General features: G+C 56.5%; 1 protein-coding gene across 5 annotated transcripts in view; it reads left to right on the forward strand.

The window, feature by feature from the left end:
- The first annotated feature begins 16802 nt into the window (after positions 1-16802).
- Positions 16803-22748, forward strand: part of STX2 (syntaxin 2) — a 45286-nt gene continuing 39340 nt past the window's right edge. For 4 of the 5 annotated variants that reach the window (XM_051837638.3, XM_051837633.3, XM_089322864.1 and 1 more), the window contains exon 1: positions 16826-17005. In XM_051837638.3, coding sequence (XP_051693598.1) covers positions 16976-17005 — 30 coding nt within the window. In that variant the 5' untranslated portion in view covers positions 16826-16975. Of the gene's footprint in view, positions 17006-22748 lie in introns of all 5 variants that reach the window. The other variant, XM_051837634.3, reaches the window with a different exon arrangement.

Genomic DNA, 22748 nt, shown 5'->3' on the forward strand with positions numbered 1-22748 from the left:
GTCCCGCTCCTTTCTCTCTATAGATAGGCATATGTACACATGCATGCATATATACAGGTACATACATGTGTGTTCACATACATGCATATCTACATGTGTCACATATATGTACACCTGCATGCATATCTACAGGTGCATACGTATATGTACAAATGTGTACATAACTACAGGCATATGCATATATACATGCATGTGTATCTACAGGTATACATATATGTACACATGCATGCGTATCTACAGGTACACGCATATATGTGCACATGCATGTGTATCTATAGGTATACACATATATGTACACACGCATACACATCTACAGGTATACATATATGTGCACATGCATGTGTATCTACAGGTATACATATATGTACAACATGCATATCTGCAGGTATACACATATATGTGCACATGCATATCTATAGGTATACACATACATGTACACACACATACACATCTACAGGTACACACATATATGTGCACATGCATGCGTATCTACAGGTTTACATATGTGCACATGCATGCGTATCTACAGGTTTACATATATGTGCACATGCATGCGTATCTGCAGGTATATGACTTTTAAAATCATGGTGGTTTTCCTCTGAAACGTTTGAGAGGGAGGAGCAGGCAGGATGCCCCTCAGTGCACTTTGCACAGGCAGTGACGTTCTGTGACACCCCACGCACTCCGCCACGTCAGGAATTCACGTGGTAGCGTGCTCTCGCCTCCCTGAGACCGCCGACCTGGCCCGGTGCAGTCCAGGAGGACAGCGAGCTGCAGGCCCCCGGCCTCGTCATGGCTGGAACAGCCCCTCCGTCCGTCTGCTACGCTCTCGCAGGGAGTTTTGTAGCCGTGTTTTGTGGAATGTCTGCCCTTTGGAGTTGTCTCCTGTTTCCTCATGATCAGAGTCAGGTTCCGTCATTTGGATAGGGATACCATAAAAATGCTGCTGCGTCCCGGGCAATCCTCCTCCCAGCCTGAAGCCCACCTCACCTGCGTCCTGGGCACATCCCCCTCCCGGCCTGAAGCCCACCTCACCCGGGTCCCGGGCACATCCTCCTCCCGGCCTGAAGCCCACCTCACCTGCGTCCCGGGCAATCCTCCTCCCGGCCTGAAGCCCACCTCACCTGGGTGTGACCCACGGCCCGGGAGGTGCTTGTGTGGTCCTGCTCTGCTTGCTTCTCCCACCCCCTCTCTGGAACCCTGCAGGAGCCACACAGTGTGGCTTTGTTTTTAAAGATGTGTCTATTTTGTTGGATGGCAGAGTTACAGAGAGAGATCTACCCGCTGGTTCACACCACACAGCTGCAAAGTGGGGCTGGGCCGGGTTGAAGCTGTGAGCCTGGAGCTCTGTCCCTGTCTCCTCTGCAAGTGCAGGGGCCCAAGCACTCGGACCATTCCACTGCTTTGCCAGAGCACAGCAGGGAGCTGGGTCAGAAGTGGAGCAGCCGGGACTCAACCCAGTGCTCATACAGGATGCCCGCATGGCAGGCGGCAGTGCTCATACAGGATGCCCGCATGGCAGGCGGCAGCTTTACCCAGTGCACCACAGCACGGCCCCCACACAGCACTGTTGAAGCGTAACCCAGCCAACTTTGTTCCTGCCTCAGGGCCTTTGCACTTGCCGCTCCCTCTGTGTAAAACACGCTTCCCCTCACTTTGCCTGCCCGGCTCCCTCTCACTCTTCCGGTCGCAGCTCTTGGGCAAGGCTCTCCGTGACCACCTCCCTGACCACCTAGCCTTTCCCCATTCAGCACCCGCCATGTTCCCTCCACCCATTGAACTGGAACGTCCTGCTTAAATGTTTACCTTTCCCTCATCAGCGCGGGTGACGTGCCTGGCACTGCCCCTGCACATGTCGGGCTGATTGCTGGCCTTTGAAGACCCCGTGGCAGCGATGCGTCCGTGGACCCGTGATGCCCACCGCATTCAGAAGGGCATTCCTTGTGTCGGGTGGGACGTGGCCACTCACTTCTCAGGAATGGGACGAGTCAGGAGTGACTGGGTCCCACTCTGTGGGGGGCGCTGGTCACCACACCGAGGACAGCCACGGCGCTGTGGCCAGGGGCACGTGACGAGAGCCAAGGTCCCCTGCAGGAACCAGACACAGGTGGCAGCTCTGCGAGGTCCCCCGGCCGCCGTCCAGTCTGCTGCTGGACCCTGTGACACGGCCGCTGAGCTCCAGCCGGCGGAAGCTGTGTGAGATAAAAAGTTTCGAGCCATTAGCTTGGAGATGACGTGTGGCTGTTTCACGTCAGGATCCAGATACAGTCACGCAGGGATGGAGCGAGGTGGGGGCCCTCCTGGCTGTGGCTCCCGCCCTTCACGGCCCTCGGTCTCTCTCCAGCACCTCTTCGAGCACCGTTCACCTCCATCTGGTCCGTGCGCCATGCGTGCACACCTGGGGTGGCGCCGCGTACTGAGCAGGTACGGGCTGTTTTCCCGTCGCCGCTCCCTCAACAATGCTGCTACTTGCATAGCACGCGAGTGCTTTTTTTTTTTTTTTTTTTTTTGACAGGCAGAGTGGACAGTGAGAGAGAGAGAGACAGAGAGAAAGGTCTTCCTTTGCCGTTGGTTCACCCTCCAACGGCCGCCACGGCCGGCGCACCGCGCTGATCCAATGGCAGGAGCCAGGAGCCAGGTACTTATCCTTGTCTCCCATGGGGTGCAGGGCCCAAGGACTTGGGCCATCCTCCACTGCACTCCTGGGCCACAGCAGAGAGCTGGCCTGGAAGAGGGGCAACCGGGACAGAATCCGGTGCCCCGACCGGGACTAGAACCTGGTGTGCTGGCGCCGCAAGGCGGAGGATTAGCCTAGTGAGCCGCGGCGCCGGCCTGTGAGTGCTCTTATGAATGAGAAGCGAGCCAGGACGGATCGAAATACACAGGGCGTGTGCGTGGGCTACAGATGCTGCTTATGGGCCTGGAGCACCTGTGGGTCTGGGGATCTCCAGGGGTGTCCCCAGGTCACAGGGGACAACTGTACGAGGGTGCTGATGGTCAGAGGAAGCAGGTGGTCATGCGGGGAGGTGAGCCAGAGGTCGTGCCTAAGAGCAGAGACAAAGATCAGAGGGCAGAGGGCGGCAGGTGCAGAGGCAGGGGTGGCACCTGCTGGGGCAGGAGCTGAGCAGCTGAGCTGAGAGGCCAAGGAGAACTCAGCAAGGCGGAGGGGCTGGAACCCCCTGCCGACATCCTGGCCCCCAAGGTGGCGCTGATGAGGTGGGGCAGTGGGTGGTCAGGTTGGTGGAGGCTGTGAATGGGAGCAGGCGCTTATACAAGGGGCCCCAGAGAGTCCCGGCCTGACCCCAGGTGAGCACACAGCAGGAAGCAGCCCCCCACCCCCACCCCCAGACACCGAATCCGACTGGGCCTGGGAATGCTGCGAGGTAGACCTCTGTGGTGTATAAGGTCCCCTTACGGCATCTCGTGACAACAGCCTCGACAGATGACGGCAGCCCCGGGTGAGGACAGCAGGTTGCTGGGGGTCCTGGAAGGACAGACACTGTCGATGAGAGTGGCGTTCTGGGGCTGGCGCTGTGGCGTAGTGGGTTAAGCTGCTGCCTGTGGTGCTGGCATCCCAGGTGGGCGCTGGTTCGAGTCTTAGCTGCTGCTCTTCTGATCCAGCTCCCTGCTGTGGCCTGGGAAAGCAGTGGAAGACGGCCCAAGTGCTTGGGCCCCTGCAGCCACGTGGGAGACCCAGACGGAGCTCCTGACTTTGGATCTGCCCAGCTCTGGCCATTGCAGCCATTTGGGGAGCGAACCAGCGGATGGGAGACCTTTCTCTCTGCCTGTCCCTCTCTGTGTCTATGTCTCTGCCTCTCAAATAAATAAAAATCTTTAAAAACATAAAAAGTTGCACTCTGCATCCCGTGTCACTTTGAGGGGAGCCAGTCTGAGCAAAGACGATGGAAGCAGCTGCAGGAAAACAGAACAAGGTGCCGGCGCTGTGGTGCAGCGGGTAAAGCTGCCGCCGGCAGCCCTGGCATCCCATTGGGCGCCAGTTCAAGTCCCGGCTGCTCCACTTCCAACCCAGCTCTCTGCTGTGGCCTGGGAAAGCAGTGGAAGATGGCCCAAGTGCTTGGGCCCCTGCGCCCACGTGGGAGACCTGGAGGAGGCTCCTGGCTTCAGATCGGCGCAGCTCCGGCCGCTGTGCCCATCTGGGGAGCGAACCAGCAAATGTAAGACCTCTCGCTTCCTCTGCCTCTCTGTAACTTTGCCTTTTGAATAAATAAATAAATAAATCTTTTTTGAAAAATGAAAGGAGACAGAGCAGGGTTCTCAGGGTTGAGAGGGGCGGGGACGCCTCGTGCGTGTGCAGACAGAGGCGTGTGGGAAATCAGAGAAGTAGGTTGGCTGTTCCAGAATGTGCTTCCCTAGCATGTAGCTCGCTGCGTGCACATTTCAAGTTTCAGTTTATATTTATACTTTTTTTTCAGGTTTCCAAATTTGTAGTACATTCTAAGTGCTTGCTCTGAACAAATTGACTCTTAGACCAACATAACTGCTATTTCTAAGATAATCACAGGGTGCAGCTGCTCCCCAGGGCAACAACAAGATCCCACAACCCAGGGCCTGAAACCAACAGAGATTCATTCTCTCACAGCTCTGGGGGCAGACCTGTGAGCTCAAGGTGGCCGCAGGCCTGCTCTGCTCTCTCCCCAAGCTGCTGGGGACTGTCTGCCCTTCCTGCCTCTCCCTCAGCTCCTGGTGTCACCGGCCACCGTGTCCTTGGCTGCCAGACACAGGGCTCAGCCTCGCGGCCGTCCTGCCCTGCGGCCTCACACCCACTGCTGTCTCTGCTAGGGGACGGCAGTCACAGACTGGGGTCTGCTGCCAGGACCTCGTCCTGCTCTGACCACACCTGCACAGGCCCTCCTCACAGAGGCGGGGGTGGAGTCACAGCTTCAAGGTATCTTTGTGGGGGGCACCATTCAACCCATAACACAGGATTTATGCAAATGTACGTTACTTTGCAGTGTACTTTGGCTTCTTCTGTTGGTCCTGACTGCGTCTCAGGTCCCAGGACGCGCCCCTGCAATGAGGCTGGGCAGCAGGGCCCCTCGGGCTGCCTTGCGCCGCTGCCTGCCTTATATCCTGGTCCTTGTGGGGGTGCAACTAACTTACTCAGCCCTTCCATTACCAATAGGCAGTCAGGGTTTGGGGGTGTTGTTTTTTATCTCTTCATTTTCATTTTTTATTTGAAAGGTGGGGAGAGAGAGAAAGACAAGGAGATCTCCTATTCAGGGGTTCATTCCCCAGACGCCTGCATAAGCCGAGGCTGAGGCCAGAAGCCCGGGACCCCATCCGGGTCTCCCACGTGGGCAGCACTTGAGCCATCATCTGCTACCTCTTCAATAAATAAATAAATAAATGCAAATGATATTCGCCTGCCCCGTGCCCCTTCCCCCTTCACTGTTCTCTAGAGCACTCTTGTCTTTATTTCTTAAAAGCATTGTATTTATTCATTTGAAAGGCACAGTGACAGAGAGACGAGGAGCGATGCAGAGCGAGAGTGAGAGACGGAGAGGGTCTTCTATCTGCTGGTGTACTCCCCAATGGCCTGCAACAGCCAGGCCTGGGGAGACCAAAGCCAGGAGCGGGGAATTCCACCTGGGCCTCCCGCAGGAGTGACAGGGACCCAAGGACTTAGGCCACCACCTAGAGCCTCCCAGGATGCATTGGTGGGAGCCGAGGAGCTGGGACTGGAACTGGCTCTGGACAGGGGGTGCAGGCGCCCCGAGCAGTGGCCTACCCTGCTGCACACAACTCCTGCCCCTGGGGCACTCATCCTTCACTCGCGGGTTTGTCTCTTTTCTCTGGTTTGTTTTTCTCTCTGTCTCCCCCTCCTTGATAGAAGCTCGGAGAAGGTAGGGTTTGTATATGCCACAGAAGTCTACATTGCTAGAGCACGGAACAGTGTCTGGTACTTAATACGCATTTCTTTTAGTGAGTAAGATTATTTGAAGGCCCTTGAGGTGGGACTGACACTCAGGTGGGCCTGATGTTGTCATGGGTGCCTCTAAGAGAGAGGTGGGAGAGACGACGTGAGGACAGGAGCAGGGGTGGCGGCTGCTGGAAGGGGCAGGAGCCCGGTGCAGCCTCAGCCTCCAGAAAGGGAGAACGGGAGCACAGCCCGGCCCGCACCTCGACCCGGGCACGGAAGAGCCATTTTCAGACCTCCGACCTCCGAACATGAGACGATAGAGAGGTGTTGTTTTAGGTCTCTAGGTTTGCGACAATTGGCCACAGCAGCCACAGGAAGCTCATACAGGTGGGAATTCAGACGCACGTGGAGGGGAATAGAGAAGGGGAGAGGCAGACAGCTTTTATCAGCCGATCCACTGCCCAAATGCCAGCCACTGGACCAGGCCAAACCCAGGAGCGCAGAACTCCATCCAGGTCTCCCCTGTGAGTGGCAGGCACCCGTCAGCACTGCCTCCCAGGGAGTCAGGACTGGAGCGGGGGGAGGGGGGGACTTGAACTCAGGTACCCCAACGTGAGACAAAGGCGTCTTAGCTGCATCTTAACTGCTGGCCCAGCCCTGTGGTCAGTAACCTCCTGTGTCAACTCTCCTGGGCCACCAGTCGGGCATTATGGTGGGTGTCTTGGGGCGAGATCAATTTAGCATTTGAATCAGCAGCCCTGGTAAAGCGGATGCCCTGTGTGGGCCCATAGTGTGGACGGGCCTCATGCCCGTCAGGTGACAGCCTGGATGGAGTGAGAAGCCTGACCTCCCTCCTGCTGGCCGACTAACGGCCCTCGGGCTGGAGCACCCAGTTTTTCCTGGCCTCAGACAGGCCTGGACCAGCGGCTCTTCTGGGCGGCAGTCTGTTGGCGTTCAGACCTAAGTGCACCTGTGGCCATCCAGGTTCCCAGCCTGGGCGTCATTTGGGAGCTTACACCCGTCCCCACCCCCCAGGTCTCCAGCCTGCTGACTCGCCCTGCAGCTGTGGGATATATCTCCTAACATGCACAAATAATGCAGATCATGTTAGCATACGTGATGCACCTCTTCACACACACGTGTAAAATGACACACAACAGGTGCCTGACAGTCGGGTGTCTCCAGGGAGCCCCAGCGGATGCAGCTGCCCACCCGGGGTCCCGCGCACTCTGGCTGCGTAGACTTGTGCACTCTGCCTGGGCCCATACAAGCAGAGAACTTCTTCCAAGGGTGATGCTTGTCCTCCTGCTCGGCCCATGGCGAGCACGTAATACGTATTCGTGTTACTGGCACACAGCGCAAAGGGGAACTCAAATCCAGGGAGGTTAAGTGGCTATGGCCACACGGTTCCTGGGAGGAGTCGGGGCTCAGGGCCTGGGCACTGGACGGCTGCAGTGCCCCGAAGCCCTGGACACCTGAGACGGCCTTTGGTTCACGAGCTCCCATGGCCGGCCGTTGGCCCCAGTCGAGGTGGTCTATTCTTGGGCATGACCAGCTTTGCCAAACGTGTTGCTTCTCTTGCTCATTCTTTGCTAAATTTCTCAAATTTCCTGTGGAGAGTGGTAAAGAGTATTAAACGTTTTGTCTGTTGCTTTCTATAAGGCAACCTCAATCTTTATAACCAAAGCCTGGATCCTTGGCGTGTAAATGCCTTCTAAAAAATGCTTACTTATTTTCATCTACTTTAAAGGCAGAATGACAGAGAGAAACAGAGGAGAGAGAGAGAGGAGTGATCTTCCACCCACTGATTCACTTCACTCCCGAAATGCCCACAATCGCCAGGCTGGACCAGGCTGAAGCCAGGAGTTGTGAACTATCAGGGTCTCTCACGAGAGGGGCAGTAGCACAAGTGTGTGAGCCACCCTCTGCGGCCTCCCAGGGTGCGTCAGCAGGAAGCTGGATCAGAACCTGAGGCACCGGGACTTGAACTGGGTGCTCTGGTGCAGGGCGTGGGTGCCCTAAGTGGCAGCGCAGCCTGCTGCCCCAGTGGCTTTTCTGAGTAAACTCACCTCTTGTTTTCTATTTACTAATTCATTGATCAAAATTTCAGTTTTCTTATTTCAAAGACAGAGACAGAGAACTTCAAACTGCTTCCACGCCCCACAAACGCCCACCACAGCCAGGGCTGGGCCAGGCTGAGGCCAGCAGCAGGAATCCAGCGTGGGTCTCCACGTGCGCGGCAGAGATCCAAGCGCTTGAGCCATCCACACTATGGGCCCACTGGCGGGAAGCGGCGCTGGGCGTTCAGTGTGGGATGTGGCGCCCCAGGCAGCACCTGTGCTGCTGTGCCAGATGCAGGCCCCTTAAATGGTCCTAAGAATACCGGCTGTGGAAGCGGGCATTCGGTCTGGCAGTGAAGGTCTGGCTGGGACGCCCAGCCTCCATCCGAGTGTCTGGTTCCGTACTTAGTTGGAGCCCCCGACTCCAGCTACTGCGGTGACCGGTGACGGTTCCAGTAGTTGAATTAGGATACCCACGGGGGAGATCTGGCTCCTGGCTTTGGCTTCAGCCCAGCCCCTAGCCCCTGCTGCTGCAGGTAGAGCAAGCTTTCTCTCCCTGTCTCTACCTCCCAAACAAATGAACACAGAGTAAAAACTGTGCTAAGTCTCCTAGCTTTCCCCCTCCCCTCCACTCCCCTCCACTCCTTCCCCTCCCCCTCCCCTCCCTCTCCCCTCCACTCCTTCCCCTCCCTCTCCCTCCCCTCCCCTCCCCTCCCCTCCACTCCTTCCCCTCCACTGCTTCCCCTCCCTCTCCCCTCCACTCCTTCCCCTCCTCCTCCCCTCCCCTCCTTTCCCTCCCCCTCCCTTCCTCCCTCCCTCCCCCCTCTCCCTTCCTTCCTTCTGGCCTGCCTGCCAACTTGCCTCCTGAAATGTTAACTCAGGTGTCCAGCCAGCCTCGTACTTTGTACTTTGGGGAACAGACGCCACAGCTACCAGTACAAATCTAAGATTCATCCACACAACGTGCTACCAGAGCACTGGCTTGGGCTTGAAAATGATTATGAACCAAGGCTACAGCACACAACCATTTTTGATGGTTGAGTCAGGTAGGAACAAACGAAGCGAATGTTCTAGGGGCTGGCGCTGTGGCGTAAAGCCACTGCCTGCAGTGCTAGCATCCCATGTGGGCACCAGTTGGGGTCCTGGCTGCTCTCTGCTATGGCCTGGGAAAGCAGGAGAAGATGGCCCAAGTCCTTGGGCCCCTGCACCCACGTGGGAGACCTGGAAGAGGCTCCTGGCTTCATATCAGCTCAGCTCCAGCTGTTGTGGCCATCTGGGGAGTGAACCAGCAGATGGAAGACCTCTCTCTCTCTGCCTCTGCCTCTCTGTAACTCTGCCTTTCAAAGAAATAGATACATCTTACAAACAACTAAACAAACAAAATGCTCTAGAGAAAGTCTGGATATGCGAGGCCTGAGACAGGAAGCGTGCTCCTGCGGGCCCTCACTGAGTCCGTCCTGTGAGCCGTCGCACCTGCTCCTGCCGGCACACCAGCGGTGTTCCTGCTCCGGCTTCGTCCAGGCACATCTCGTCCTCGGCGGCGGAATGGCTCTCTTGCTTCGTGTTCCCCACAATCACGGCTGTGTGAATGGAGACGCAGGTTACAGACCAGTGATGTAGGACAATGGCGCAGTCTTATCTATGGCGTGATCTACACCCTGACACCATCCTAGGCTCTTGCCCCCTCCGCCATCGCTGGAAGCCAGGTGGCCACATGGCCCAACCACCGGTGTCAGCCCCACCCTCGTCCTAATGGGATTCGCTGCTTCTGCTTCCCTGCCCGCTCTGCTCTCCAGCAAAGTTTTAGAAGGGCCTGTTCCTGAACACGTGGAGCTCTCTCCTCTCTCTCGCTCTTCTCTCTCTCTCTCTCCTCTCCACTCTCTGCGCTCCTCTCTCCTCGCTCTCTCTTAGCCTCTCCTTCTCTCTTTTTCCTTCCTCGCCCCTTCCCTCTGGTCTGCTGGGCTCCCCCCAGTAAACCCTTTCTCTTACTCCAGTGTTTGGTGTGCTTTGTGACGATCTTCAAGTAAGTCGCCAGCCCCGCCCTCTTCACTCGTTTCACTCACTTGAGCAGTTCTTGACACGGGTAGGTGACGTACAGTCTCGTATCCTGTGGGCTGTGCATCCTGTTCTCCTAATTTTTGGAAAGTGCCTAATTTTTGGAAAGGACTATTGGCTTCTCGCTGCTGCTAACAACTACTACAAGAACTCAGTGGCTTTGGGGCAGGTGTTTTGCCTGCTGGTTAAAATGCTGATTGGGATGCCGGCATCCCACACAGAGTGCCGGCTTCACCACCAGCTGGCTCCGCTACCGATTCGTTTCCTGCTAGCAGGGGTGGGCCCACGGGCTGTGAATCATTGTGTCGGCTCTGCACAGACAACTGCAGGAGGGACTCAAAATTCAATAAAACCACCGCAGGCTAATTTCTAAGTTGACAATTGTGCAAGGTCTTTGAATGATGCTATAAATATCCAAATGGCCCTTGGCGGAAAACAGGCTCCCCTTCCCTGGAATGTGTCCTGGGGAGGCAGCAGGGCTCTGGGAATGGTTCCGGCACCCGCGGGGAGACCTGGACTGTGTTCCTGGGGCCTGCCTTTGCGTCTGGCCCAGTCCGGCAATTGCAGGTGTCTGGGAAGTGAAGCAGCAGATGGAAGCTCTGTCTGTCTGTTGTCTGCCTCTTAACAAATAAATAAAAATAAAGAGCGAATTATTAAAAACTAAGTATTTTCTAGAGGAATTTTGATTAATGTAATTTACATACTAATTGTGATTTTTACACAATGGATGAAAGGATCCCACTGTCTTCCTTTTAAGGTTCTTTACACACTGCTTTGCCCTCACTGGGCTGGGGGTGACCTTCAGGGCTTATTTCTGCCCCCCCCCCCCCCCATGCATTTGTGCTTCTCCAGGCATCAGCAGGCCCCAGGCAGGCCTCATCCGCTCCAAGCCATCACTTTCAATTCCAGGTCGGGGGAGGCTCTTCCGGTCTCAGGGTGGACATACGACCCAGGCCTGGCCTATCACAGCCACACAGCATGCTGACCAGGGATTGGCTCACTGGCAGACACATGACCTAAAGTGACCCAGTCAGAATGAGATTTGCACATCCTGTGGGAGCTACACAGGAAGACGCCTGTTTCTTTTTTTCTTTCTCTTTAAGATTTATTTATTTATTGAAAGGCAGCAAGAGGCCGGTGCCGCGGCTCACTAGGCTAATCCTCCGCCTTGCAGCGCCAGCACACCGGGTTCTAGTCCCGGTCAGGGCGCCGGATTCTGTCCTGGTTGCCCCTCTTCCAGGCCAGCTCTCTGCTGTGGCCCGGGAGTGCAGTGGAGGATGGCCCAAGTCCTTGGGCCCTGTGCACCCAGGAGAAGCACCTGGCTCCTGCCATCAGATCAGCGTGGTGCGCCGGCCATAGCGCGCCAGCCGCTGCGGCCATTGGAGGGTGAGCCAACGGCAAAGGAAGACCTTTCTCTGTCTCTCTCTCTCTCACTGTCAAAAAAAAAAAAAAAAAAAAAAAGAGAGAGAGAATCTTCCATCTGCTGGTTTACTCCCCAAGGGCTGCAATGGCCGGAGCCAGGAGCCAGGAGCTTCTTCTGGGTCTCCCACATGAGTGCAGGGGCCCAAGGACTCCAGTCATCTTCCACTGCTTTCCCAGGCCATTAGCAGGGAGCCGGATCAGAAGTGGAGCAGCCAGGACTCAAACTAGGGCCCACACGGGAGGCTGGTGCCACCCACAGCGCCAGCCCCGCCCTTAGCTTTTCTAGGGAACTAGAACCTGGCCCCGGGCTCCGCTCTGGGAGAGGTTGACAGGTCTGGGTATCTGGATTGAGCCCATCTACTGCTATCAAAGGACAGCAAACTTACGAGGAATTCCTTCTTTTCTGTACACCTTTTTCTTTTTAAACTTTTGATTTATTTGAAAGAGTGATAGAGAGGGAGAATGAGATCTAGCCACAGGTTCACTCCCCAAATGGCTGGTTTTTTTTTTTTTTTGGACAGACAGAGTTAGAGAGTGAGAGAGACAGAGAGAAAGGTCTTCCTTCGTTGGTTCAACCCCCAAATGGCTGCAACGGCCAGCATGCCGCACCCATCCGAAGCCAGGAGCCAGGTGCTTCCTCCTGGTCTCCCATGGGGTGCAGGGCCCAAGCACTTGGGCATCTTCTACTGCTCTCCCAGGCCACAGCAGAGAGCTGGACTGGAAGAGGAGCAACCGGGGCAGAATCCGGCACCCATATGGGATGCCGGTGCCGCAGATGGAGAATTAACCAAGTGAGCCATGGCGCCAGCCCCCCAAATGGCTGTTAACAGTCAGGTGGAAGCCAAGGGTCAGAAACTCCATCCAGGTCTCCCATGCGTGTAGCAGGGGTCCAGGCACGTGGGCCACCTTCCACTGCTTTTCCAGGCCATAGAGGGGAAGTGGATTGGAAGTAGCCAGGACTCGAACTAGCATGGAAGCCAGTGTCGCAAGCAGTGGCTTAACCTGCTGTGCCACGCAGGCACTTCCCATGTTCCTTTTGCAACCATAATTACTCGATTCAGCACAGACATTTAATCATCAAGGTTGCAGCCTCGGAGGGTGTATGCAGGTGGAGGTTTGTGAATTGTTCTTCCTCAGTGCAGTTTCTCCAGGTCAAAGGGGCAGTGAGCTAAGCCACCGCCTGTGACACCAGCATCCCAGGAGAGCTGGTTCGAGTCCCGGCTGCTCCACTTCCAACCCAGCTTCCTGCTAATGTGCTTGGGAAGGCAGTGGAAGATGCCCCAAATGTCTGGACACCAGCCACCCATGTGGGAGATCCAGAAGAAGCTCCTGGCTCCTGGTTTTGGCCCAACCCTGCCATTGTGGCTGTCTGGGGAGGGAACCAGCAGATGGAAGACCTCTCTCTCTCTGTAACTGTGGCTGTGATGGAAAAGGCATGTGAGTTGTGAGTTGAGATTTCGTTCATTTATTGGCTGTGGTTGGTGAACTTTAGTCTCTGGAGCCACAGCGGAGTCAGAGTGGGAAAGTCCCAGCACATCAACCTGACGGCTTTGTCACCACCACTTCATAGTCGGGGAAACTGAGGCTGGAGAGACCAGTGTCTCTTTATTAAAGATTTATTTATTTTTTTTTAAATTTTTATTTATTTATTTGAAAGAGTTACACAGAGAGAGGAGAGGCAGAGAGAGAGAGAGAGAGAGAGAGAGAGAGAGATATCTTCCATCGACTGGTTCACTCCTCAAATGGTCACAGTAGCAGGTGCTGGGCCAGGCCAAAGCTGTTAACCTGGCACTCCATCCAGGTCTCCCACGTGGGTGGCAGGAACCCAAATACTTGGCTCATCTTCCGCTGCCTTCACAGGCACATTAGCAGCAAGCTGGGTTGGAGGTGGAGCAGCCGGGACATGAACTTGTCTCATATGGGATGCCAGCATCGCTAGTGACAGCTTAACATGGCATTATGATGCTGGCCTCTTTTAAGTGATTTTAAAAACATCTTTTATTTTGAGAGGCAGAGAGAGAGAGAGACAGAAACACAGACAAATGAACAGCCAGAGAGTGGGCTCTCATCCTGTCTCATTCCCCAGGTGCTAGGCTGGGCTGAAGCCAGGGCCAGGACCTTAGTCTGAGTCCCCTACATGGGTGGTGGGAACCCAAATCCAGGAGCCACTGTTGCTGCCTCCCTGGGCCCACGCCAGCGGGAAGCTGGCATTGGGTGCCAGAGCTAGAATCAAACCCAAGCGCTCAGGAATGAGATGTGAGCATCTCAGCCCAGGTTTCAGGTTTCTCTCGCCCCCAACAGTCATCCCTCGTTTTTGTTTTTTTTTTTTTTTTTTTCTTTTATTAATTCTTTGACTACATACTGAGTGCCCACACCATGCCAGAGACTTTGTGGAGAGACAGCGGCGAGCAGCACAGACCCAGACCCCTGCCCCTGGGCCGCACGCCCCAGCAGCGGCCTCCTGCACGGGCTGCGACCTGTAACGCTCCCATTTCAGTACTCGGGAAAGGGACCGGGCTTCTCCGGCGGAGGGGAAGGCACCAGGGAGGAAAGGTATTGGCGAGAGCGTCCCGGGATGCGCTGGTTTCAGGCCCTGCTGGACGCAGAAGCTCAAAGCTGCGTTCGGGGCCCAGGCGGCCCCCGGCCTCCCTCAGCTTTGCTTCCTTTGTGTCAACTCCGTTCTCCGACAAGTTCTGGACCATTGCCAAAACCCTGCTTTTGTGGCTTACTCAAAATAATTTCTGCTCAACTCACCTCCGTCAAATGATTGATTTTGATTTAAATTATGAAAAAAAAAATCAAGGTCATAAAGTCAGGTGAGACAAACATGCCCCTGATGCGACCATGTCCAAGTCCCGGTCACCTGTTGTGGGTCGTCTGGTCTCTTGCTCCCCACGATGGACTGAGTTGATTCTCTCTCAATTCCTATGCTGAGGCCTGGACCCCTAACCTCCAGTGTGGCTTTGGAAGCATCTGACAGGAGATGTGCTCTTTAGGGAATTCACTGAGGTCAAATGCAGGGGCTGGTGTAGCGGCTCAGTGGGTCAAGCTGCCACCTCTGAGGCGCCCATCTCATACTGGGGCACTGGTTTGAGACCCTGCTGCTCCACTTCCACTTCAGCTCCCTGCTAATGTGCCAGGAAGGCCACCGAAGATGACCCAAGTTCTTGGGCCCCTGCCCCCATACATGGGAGATCCGGATGAAGTACTTGGCTTTTGGCTTCAGCCTGGACCATCTCCGGCCATTGTGGCCATTTGGGGAGTAAACTAGCAGATGAAAGATCTGAATTTCCTCCTCTCTCTGACATCCTGCCTTTCAGACAAATTAAAAAAAAAAAGGTGAAATGAAGCCACAAGGCGAAGGCCAAAGTCTGCCAAGCTGGCGTCCCTGTAAGAGGAGGAAGGGTTGCAGACAAAGGCCACGAGTGTGCACACTGAGAGAGGCCGTGTGCAGTCACCAAAGCCAAACTGACCGGCGCTGCCACTGTGGACTTTTGGCCTTCAGAGCTGTGGAAAAATAAATGTACGTTGTGTAAGACACACAGTCACAGATTTGTTGTGTCAGCCCGACACCATCATATACTCCCTGCTAAAAAGCAACATCCAAATGTCATCTAGAACCACACCCAAAGTGATTCTTCTCAGATTTTTTTAAACATGATTTATTTTTAACTTTTATTTGAAAGACAGACTCAGAGAAAGAGGGAGAAAGATCCCCGTCCTCTGGTTCACTCCTCAAATGCCTGCAGCAGCCAGGACTGGGCCAGGCCGAAGCCAAGGGCTGGGCTCAATCTGAGTGTCCCCCTGTGTGCCTGGGCCGTCACCGCTGTCCCTCAGGGTGTGCGTTAGCAGGAAGCTGGGCTGGAAGTGGAGCCTGGACTTACACCAGGCTCTCCAGTACGGGATGCGGCATCCCCAATCGTGGCCGGACCTCTGGAACAAACACATCTGCCCTCAACTAGATTTTTTAAAATTTATTTTAAAGTCAGAGTTACACAGAGAGAAGGAGAGAGAGGGGTCTCCCATCTGCTGGTTCACTCCCCAGTTGGCCGCAATGGCCGGAGCTGTGCTGATCCAAAACCGGGTCTCCCATGCAGGTGCAGGGGCCCGAGGACTTGGACCATCTTCTACTGCTTTCTCAGGCCACAGCAGAGAGCTGGATCAGAAGAGGAGCAGCTAGGATTCAAACTGCTGTCCCTGTGGGATGCCAGCACTGCAGGCAGTGGCCTTACCTGCTATTCCCCTCAAATAGATTTCTTATGGCTGTGTCCTCTTCAGACCAAAAGTCGTGTCCTCCAGAAGGTGGGAGGAGTTTAACCTGTCCCCGCGATCCTCTCCTCCTGGACGGTCGGCTTTGCCTGGGGGGCCTTTGGGGCGTGCTGACGGTGGGCAGTGGTCAGCCAACCAAGCACACGCAATGCAGCCCAATGCAAACCCAGCTCCGGCCGCTGGCTGAGGTGAGGTCCGCTGTCTGGGCAGCACTTCCCACCGCGGGCTCACTGCACAGCGGGAGCTCCTCGGGGGCCTCCCAGGACTGCACCCCGTGCTCCTGGCCCCTGCTGACCTGTGTGCTCCCGCAGTGAGGAACCGTAACCCCGAGCGGCGATGCTGGTGCAGCACCCGGCGCCCCCGCCCGGGAAGGGCGCATCCCACCCTGGAGCGCCCGGATGAGCCCCGGACACTACGCTATCCAGCCAGCTTCCTGCCAACGCGCCCGAGAGGCACCTGGGAGACCCCACGGGCCTCCCGGCTCAGCCCTGGCTGTGGGGAGCATTTGGGGGGAGCGGAGATTGAACCAGCGGATGCACGACGTCTCCCTTGCTCTGTCACTGTGCCCTTCAAACTAAAAAACGAAAAATTGCGAGCACAATAGTTTTCGGCGAATTGTGAGTCCTGCTGGTGAATCACCCCACTGGGGGGCTGAGAGCCCCGCACTTGCAGCCGGCGTCGGAAGTGACGTGGACTCGGGCCCAGGCTGCCCAGCCCGCCCGTGCTCCTGTCTTCTCCGGCGTCTGCTTCTGCACTGCGGGCGGCTGCCACGAGAACCGCACCCCAGGGCCTGGCCCGCAGCCCTTCCGCACACGCCCCTGCGTTCGCGCCCAAAGCTCGTGCGCTCTGCCGTGCGTGCTCTCCGGAGCCGCACCAGCTCGCGCCCAGAGCCCTGCTGAGCCTGCCGCTTTCCATGAATGGCTGACGGTTTTTCCGTAAAAGGAGCGCGCAAGCGCAAAAACGAAGAGCTGCCCAGATCAGACCCCGCCCTCTCCGCCAAGACCCCGCCCACTCTCCGGCCGCCACGCCCCTTGGGCCACGCCCCGGCGCTCCGGGTTCTCGCGGGAAGGCTCGCCGCGTGGGTGGCTGGGAGAGGGCGCGGGCCGCGCATGCGCAGAACGCCGGTCGCCGTTGCCTTGGCAGCGCCGGCCCCAGGGGAGGGCGGCGGGCGCTAAGCTGGGGCCGCGGCTCGCTGAGGCGGTGACGCGGCGAGCTGGGCGCCCCGCGGCCCGGCCGGAGGCGGCACGGGCAGGCCTAAGCGGCGGGGCGCGCCGCCTGGCCGGCGGGGATGCGGGACCGGCTGCCCGACCTGACGGCGGTGAGCGGCGGGTAGCGGTTCTGACCGGGGCGGGGCCTCGGGCGTCCAGGGCTAGCGGCTCGGAATTGTCCTGGGGCGGGGGCTGCTGGGGCGGGGACCCGGGAGGACCTCGGTGGTCCTGGGGCGGGGGCTGCTGAGGGGGGTCCCTGGGGTGTCCTGGGGCGGGGGCTGCTGAGGGGGGGTCCCTGGGAGGTCCTGGGGCGGGGGCTGCTGGGGCGGGGACCCCGGGCAGGACCTCGGGGGTCCTGGGGCGGGGGCTGCTGAAGGGGGGTCCTGGGGCGGGGGCTGCTGGGGCGGGGACCCGGGAGGACCTCGGGGGTCCTGGGGCGGGGGCTGCTGAAGGGGGGTCCTGGGGCCAGGGCTGCTGAGGGGGGGTCCCTTGGGGGGTCCTGGGGAGGGGGCTGCTGGGGCGGGGACCTCGGGCAGGACCTCGGGGGTCCTGGGGCGGGGGCTGCTGAGGGGGGGTCCCTGGGGGGTCCTAGGGCGGGGGCTGCTGAGGGGGGTCCCTGGGGGTCCTGGGGAGGGGGCTGCTGGGGCGGGGACCTCGGGCAGGACCTCGGGGGTCCTGGGGCGGGGGCTGCTGAAGGGGGGTCCTGGGGCGGGGGCTGCTGAGGGGGGGGTCCTGGGGCGGGGGCTGCTGTGGCGGGGAACCCGGGCAGGATCTCGGGGGTCTTGGAGCTGAGGCTGCTGGGGGTCCTGGGGCCGGGACCGCTGTGGCGGGGACCCCGGGAGGACCTCGGGGGTCCTGGAGCCGAGGCTGCAGAGGCCGGGTCCCCGGAGTGTCCTAGGGCAGGGACCACTGTGGCGGGGCTCCGGTGGGGCAGGGCAGGCTGCGGTGAGAACCCCGGGGCGGGACCTCGCAGCGTCCTGGGCTGCGGCTCCGGGCGGCGTGGGCCGGGGTCTCCGTGGCCTCCCCGCGTGTACCGTGCCTCCCCGACATGTGGGACGCGAAGTGTGGTGTAAACAGTTGGCCCAGAGCGCAGGGTCTGTTGGGGCCGCAGCCTCGCAGTGCGCCGCGCCCTGGGCGCACCAGAAAGGGCTGGGCCAGCCCTCGGGGCGCCCCTGATACGGCACCGTGAAGCCCGCGGGAGTGTAGGCGCCCCCTCGGGAGCCAGCGCCGCGCGGTCGGGCGGGCGCTGTCTCCACTCCCAGCTGGCAGCGAGCGCCGCGTGCTCTGCTAGGTCCCCCGAGTGCGGGGACATGGGGACTGGGCGGTGCCGGGCCTGACCCGGGGCCGGACAGGGTGTTTGTGCAAAGCGCAAAGGTCCAGAGGTTCTTGGTCGGGCTCCCTTGCCTTCCTTCCCGATACACGCGCTGATTCGTGCCGGTGCTGGCGGTCTTTCCATACGCAGATGCAGCCTCTTCTCTCGCGGTGGAGCACGCCCGCGGCATTAACCCGTCTCCTCGGCTTCCAGGACGAGGCGGTGGTGTGCCGTGCGGGGCAGAACCGAGGGGGCCCCTCACGTCCTGTGTCTGGGGTCGGGGAGGAACTGCTCCTCAGGGTCGTGGGCGTTTGCCCACGCTGAAAGGAAGCCGGAGCGCCTGGTGGGCCTGTGCTGGCTTCCTTCCTCTGAGGAGCGGACGTGTCCACGCAGCTAATGGCCCATGTGGCTCGCGCATCACTGTTGTCCGGTGTCCCCCGTGGCGCGAGGGGCAGCTCACACGCGTGTTAAATGAAGAAATGCTCAACATCATTTGAGAGCTTTGATTGTTGGAGCGAAAGATAGACGTGTTTATGTAATACAGGAACAGGGAAGGTCCGGCCGTGCACTGTGTATGTGCGTGTCTACATGTATGCCTGTGCCTACATGTATGCCTGTGCATGTTCTGTGAACATGCCGCTTCCCTGGCTTGGATGGCGGGAAGTAGGCTGTCCTCACACTTCAGTTCCTGTGCGGCCCAGCCTTTCTAGCAGTGTTAGTGAGAGCTGCAAGTCTCTTGCCCTGCAGTGTTAGCGCCAGTCCTGCTTTAGAGGAGGGACTGAGCAACTGGAGAGCAAGTTCGTAAAGTGTCTGCTTCTGCAGATGTCCAGTCTGAGGCAAACGATGGTCATCTGCCTCCTGGGTGGAGTTGTGGGAGGGAAATCTGACATGTGGTGCTCTGGGTGGGGGGGCAGTGCTGTGTCATTGATAGTCATCAGCTTCTGTTTCCAGGAGGTTCTGAAAGACAGCCTTCTTTCTAGGATGGTGTAGTAAGTCAGAATTGAATTTGACGTACTTAAAAATTGAACAACGGGGGCCGGTGCCATGGCGAAATAGGTTAATCCTCTGCCTGCGGCGCCGGCATCCCATATGGGTGCCGATTCTAGTCCTGGCTGCTCCTCTTCCAATCCAGCTCTCTGCTGTGGCCTGGGAAAGCAGTTGAAGATGGCCCAAGTCCTTGGGTCCCTGCACCCACATGGGAGACCCGTAAGAAGCTCCTGGCTCCTGGCTTCAGATCAGCACAGCTCTGGCTGTTGCGGCCAATTGGGGAGTGAACCAGTGGATGGAAGACCTCCCTCTCTGTCTCTCCCTCTCACTGTCTGTAACTCTGCCTCTCAAATAAATAAATAAATAAAGAATTGAAAAACTTTTAATATCCAGATAACAAGTTTTAAGTTTTTTTTTCCCCAGGAAATTCATCATTTTCAAGTAGTTCTTGAAGTGCTTAAATGGCAGTTCACAACCATGTCTCTAAACGGCTGGTGTTTTTGATAGGTAAAGTTTACTATTTAATTTGGTAGTTAAAATGCCTCATTACAAAGTCCAGTAACAAGACATGTGTGAGGCCTCCAAAAAATTCCCATTGTCAGCTGTCACTGCTTCATCCTGGGGAAAAATGTACCACTGATAGCTGCTTTGGAAGGACTTAAAATTGCTTTGTCCAGTACAATTTTTATTGACAAATTTAGCTTCTCTTCTAAGCAATGATTCTGTCTTTGAGCAGTTAATCATTTGGACACAGAAGTTTAAATGGCTTTCCCGAGATCTCCTAGACTGTAAATGCAGAAGGGTACTGTTTTTGACTTGTAAAAAATAGAAGACTCACCCATTCAGCAGCTACCTGAGTGCCAGGGCTGTGCTAGGTAACCTGCTGGGTACAGAGACAGAGCAGTGAACGGAGTGTGTGGGGAGAATGCATGTAGCTGGGGGAGGAGGCGTGCAGAGGCATAGGGCGTGCATTCAGTGTGTGAGGAAATCCAAGTGGGACAGTCACTCTGCAGGATAATGGCCCTGATGACTTTTTAAAAAGTGTGGTCACAAAAGAATGTGTTTTTTTATAGTAAAGCATAGAAGAACTACAGATTCCAACTGTGGGAATTGTTTGCTTCTCTCTCTCTCCATATATATATATATGTATATATATATAAATTAATTGATTTGAAGGGCCGAGTGACAGAGATCTTCCATCTACTGGTTCACTCCTCACATGCCTGCAACAGCTGGGCTGGCCAGATTAGGCCAATGCCAGGAACCAGGAACTCCATCTGAGTGTCAGGAATCCAGACACTTGGGCCATCATCTGCTATTTCCCAGGCACACTGGGAGCAAGTTGAATCAAAACTGGAGGAGCGGCTGGTGCCGTGGCTCAATAGGCTAATCCTCCGCCTTGCGGCGCTGGCACACCAGGTTCTAGTCCCGGTCGGGGTGCCGGATTCTGTCCCGGTTGCCCCTCTTCCAGGCCAGCTCTCTGCTGTGGCCCAGGAGTGCAGTGGAGGATGGCCCAAGTGCTTGGGCCCTGCACCCCATGGGAGACCAGGAGAAGCACCTGGCTCCTGGCTTTGGATCAGCATGATGTGCCGGCAGCAGCGTGCCGGCCGCGGTGGCCATTGGAGGGTGAACCAACGGCAAAGGAAGACCTTTCTGTCTGTCTCTCTCTCTCCCCCTGTCCGCTCTGCCTGTCAAAAAAAAACAAAAACAAAAACAAACAAACAAACAAAAACACAAAAACAAAACCAAAAAAACTGGAGGAGCCAGGACTTGAACTAGGACAGATTTGGGGTGCAGGCATCATAAGCAGCCACTTAACCTGCTGCACCACAGTGCCCACCCCAGAAAATTATTTTTTGTCCATGGTTTCAAGATGATGAATTGGAAATAAGATTTTTTTAAAAAGATTTATTTATTTAATTAATTTATTTATTTGAAAGAGAGATGGAGAGACAGAGATCTTCTATCACTGGTTGACTCCCCTGATGGCCGTAACAGTCAGGGCTGGGTCAGGCTGAAGCCAGGAGATTCACCTGGGTCTTGCACATGGGAAGCAGGGGCCCCAGCACTTGGGCCATCTTCCACTGCTTTCTCACACACGTTAGCAGGGAGCTGGATCAGAAGTGCAGCAGCTGGGACTTAACTGGTGGTCATGTGGGATGCCGGCATTGCAGGTGGTGACTTAACCTGCTGCACCACAGTGCCAAACCCTGATTTCTTTTTTTCTCTCTTTCTCTCTTTCTCTCTTTCTCTCTTTCTTTCTTTCTTTCAAGATTTATGTTATTTATTTGAAAGAGTTACAGAGAGAAGTAGAGATAGAGAGAGAGGTCTTCCATCTGGTTGGAGCTGCACCGATCTGAAGCCAGGAGCCAGGAGCTTCTTCTGGGTCTCCCACGTGGGTGCAGGGGCCCGAGCGCTTGGGCCATCTTCCACTGCTATCCCAGGCCACAGCAGAGAGCTGGACTGGAAGAGGAGCTGTCAGGACTAGAACTGGTGCCCATATGGGCTCCCAGCACCACTGGCGGAGGGTTGACCTGTTGAGCCATGGCGCCGGCCCCAGTGTGATCTAATGTTAAGGCTGAAGAAATCTAAGAGGTGACTGATCCATGGGCGAGTTTTCCCTTCAGCATGGATGCTGTGTTCCTGTCACCTGCGCTTCCTGACGTGCTCTTCTCTGGTGCCCTGCGGGTGCTGTCCCACCCTCCCAGCCTCTGGGCTGCTCCCTCCCCTTTCTCTGTCTGCCGCACACATGCATCTGCACCAGGAAGTCTTCCTGGCCTCCTCTGCTCTCGTGTCCTCGACGTGGCTAACACTCTGGTCTCGGCGTGCTGGACACAGATGCAATCCTGTTGTTCTCTATTCTTTTGTCAGGGCAGACTCGTGCTGTAATGCTCAGATTCTGCAGAGGGACCAACCCAGAGTGCCTGAAGGTGCCCATGATAAGACAGAGATGCCAGTGCAATTTTGTCTTCAAGGCCCTTCCTGTTGTAAGGCAGAGAAGCTCGTTAGCTAGAACAGACAGAGGCTTACTGGCTCCTGGACTTAGGGGCAGGAGGTCGGGTCAGCCTCTGGAAGAATGGAAAAAGGACAGAGTGAACAGCTGAGGCTGCCCTGCCCTGTCATGCACATTTCTCACTGCATCCAACTCGTGTGCGTGCACGTGCGTGCGTCCATGCACATGTGTGTCTGTCCTGGTTTCTGTCTGTGATGTCTCCACTCTACCCCTTATCTCTGCTTGCCCTCTTTGTTAGCAGTTCATTCAACAGATCTTTACTGAATGGCTTGCTCTGTGCCAGGCGCTTTTTAAGTCATGATACACGAGTTGTGAGAAAAAGGAGTCCTTGTCCCTGTGAGACTTGGAGTGGGGAAAATGGACAATAAACAGCTAAGCAAATGAGTAGTAAAATATCTTTTGTGTTTTTTTTGCTGTGAAGGGAGTAGAACAAGGTGAGTGGATGTAAATGGCGGCTACTAGATAGGCCAATCAGGAGCTGAGATCTAAGTAAGAAGGAGCCAGCCATGGACTAGCCTAAGGATGAGACCTAGGCAGAGGG

This window comes from Oryctolagus cuniculus, chromosome 21, assembly GCF_051225735.1.
Source record: "Oryctolagus cuniculus isolate XC-2025 breed Fujian yellow rabbit chromosome 21, ASM5122573v1, whole genome shotgun sequence".
In the NCBI taxonomy this organism is placed as follows: domain Eukaryota; kingdom Metazoa; phylum Chordata; class Mammalia; order Lagomorpha; family Leporidae; genus Oryctolagus; species Oryctolagus cuniculus.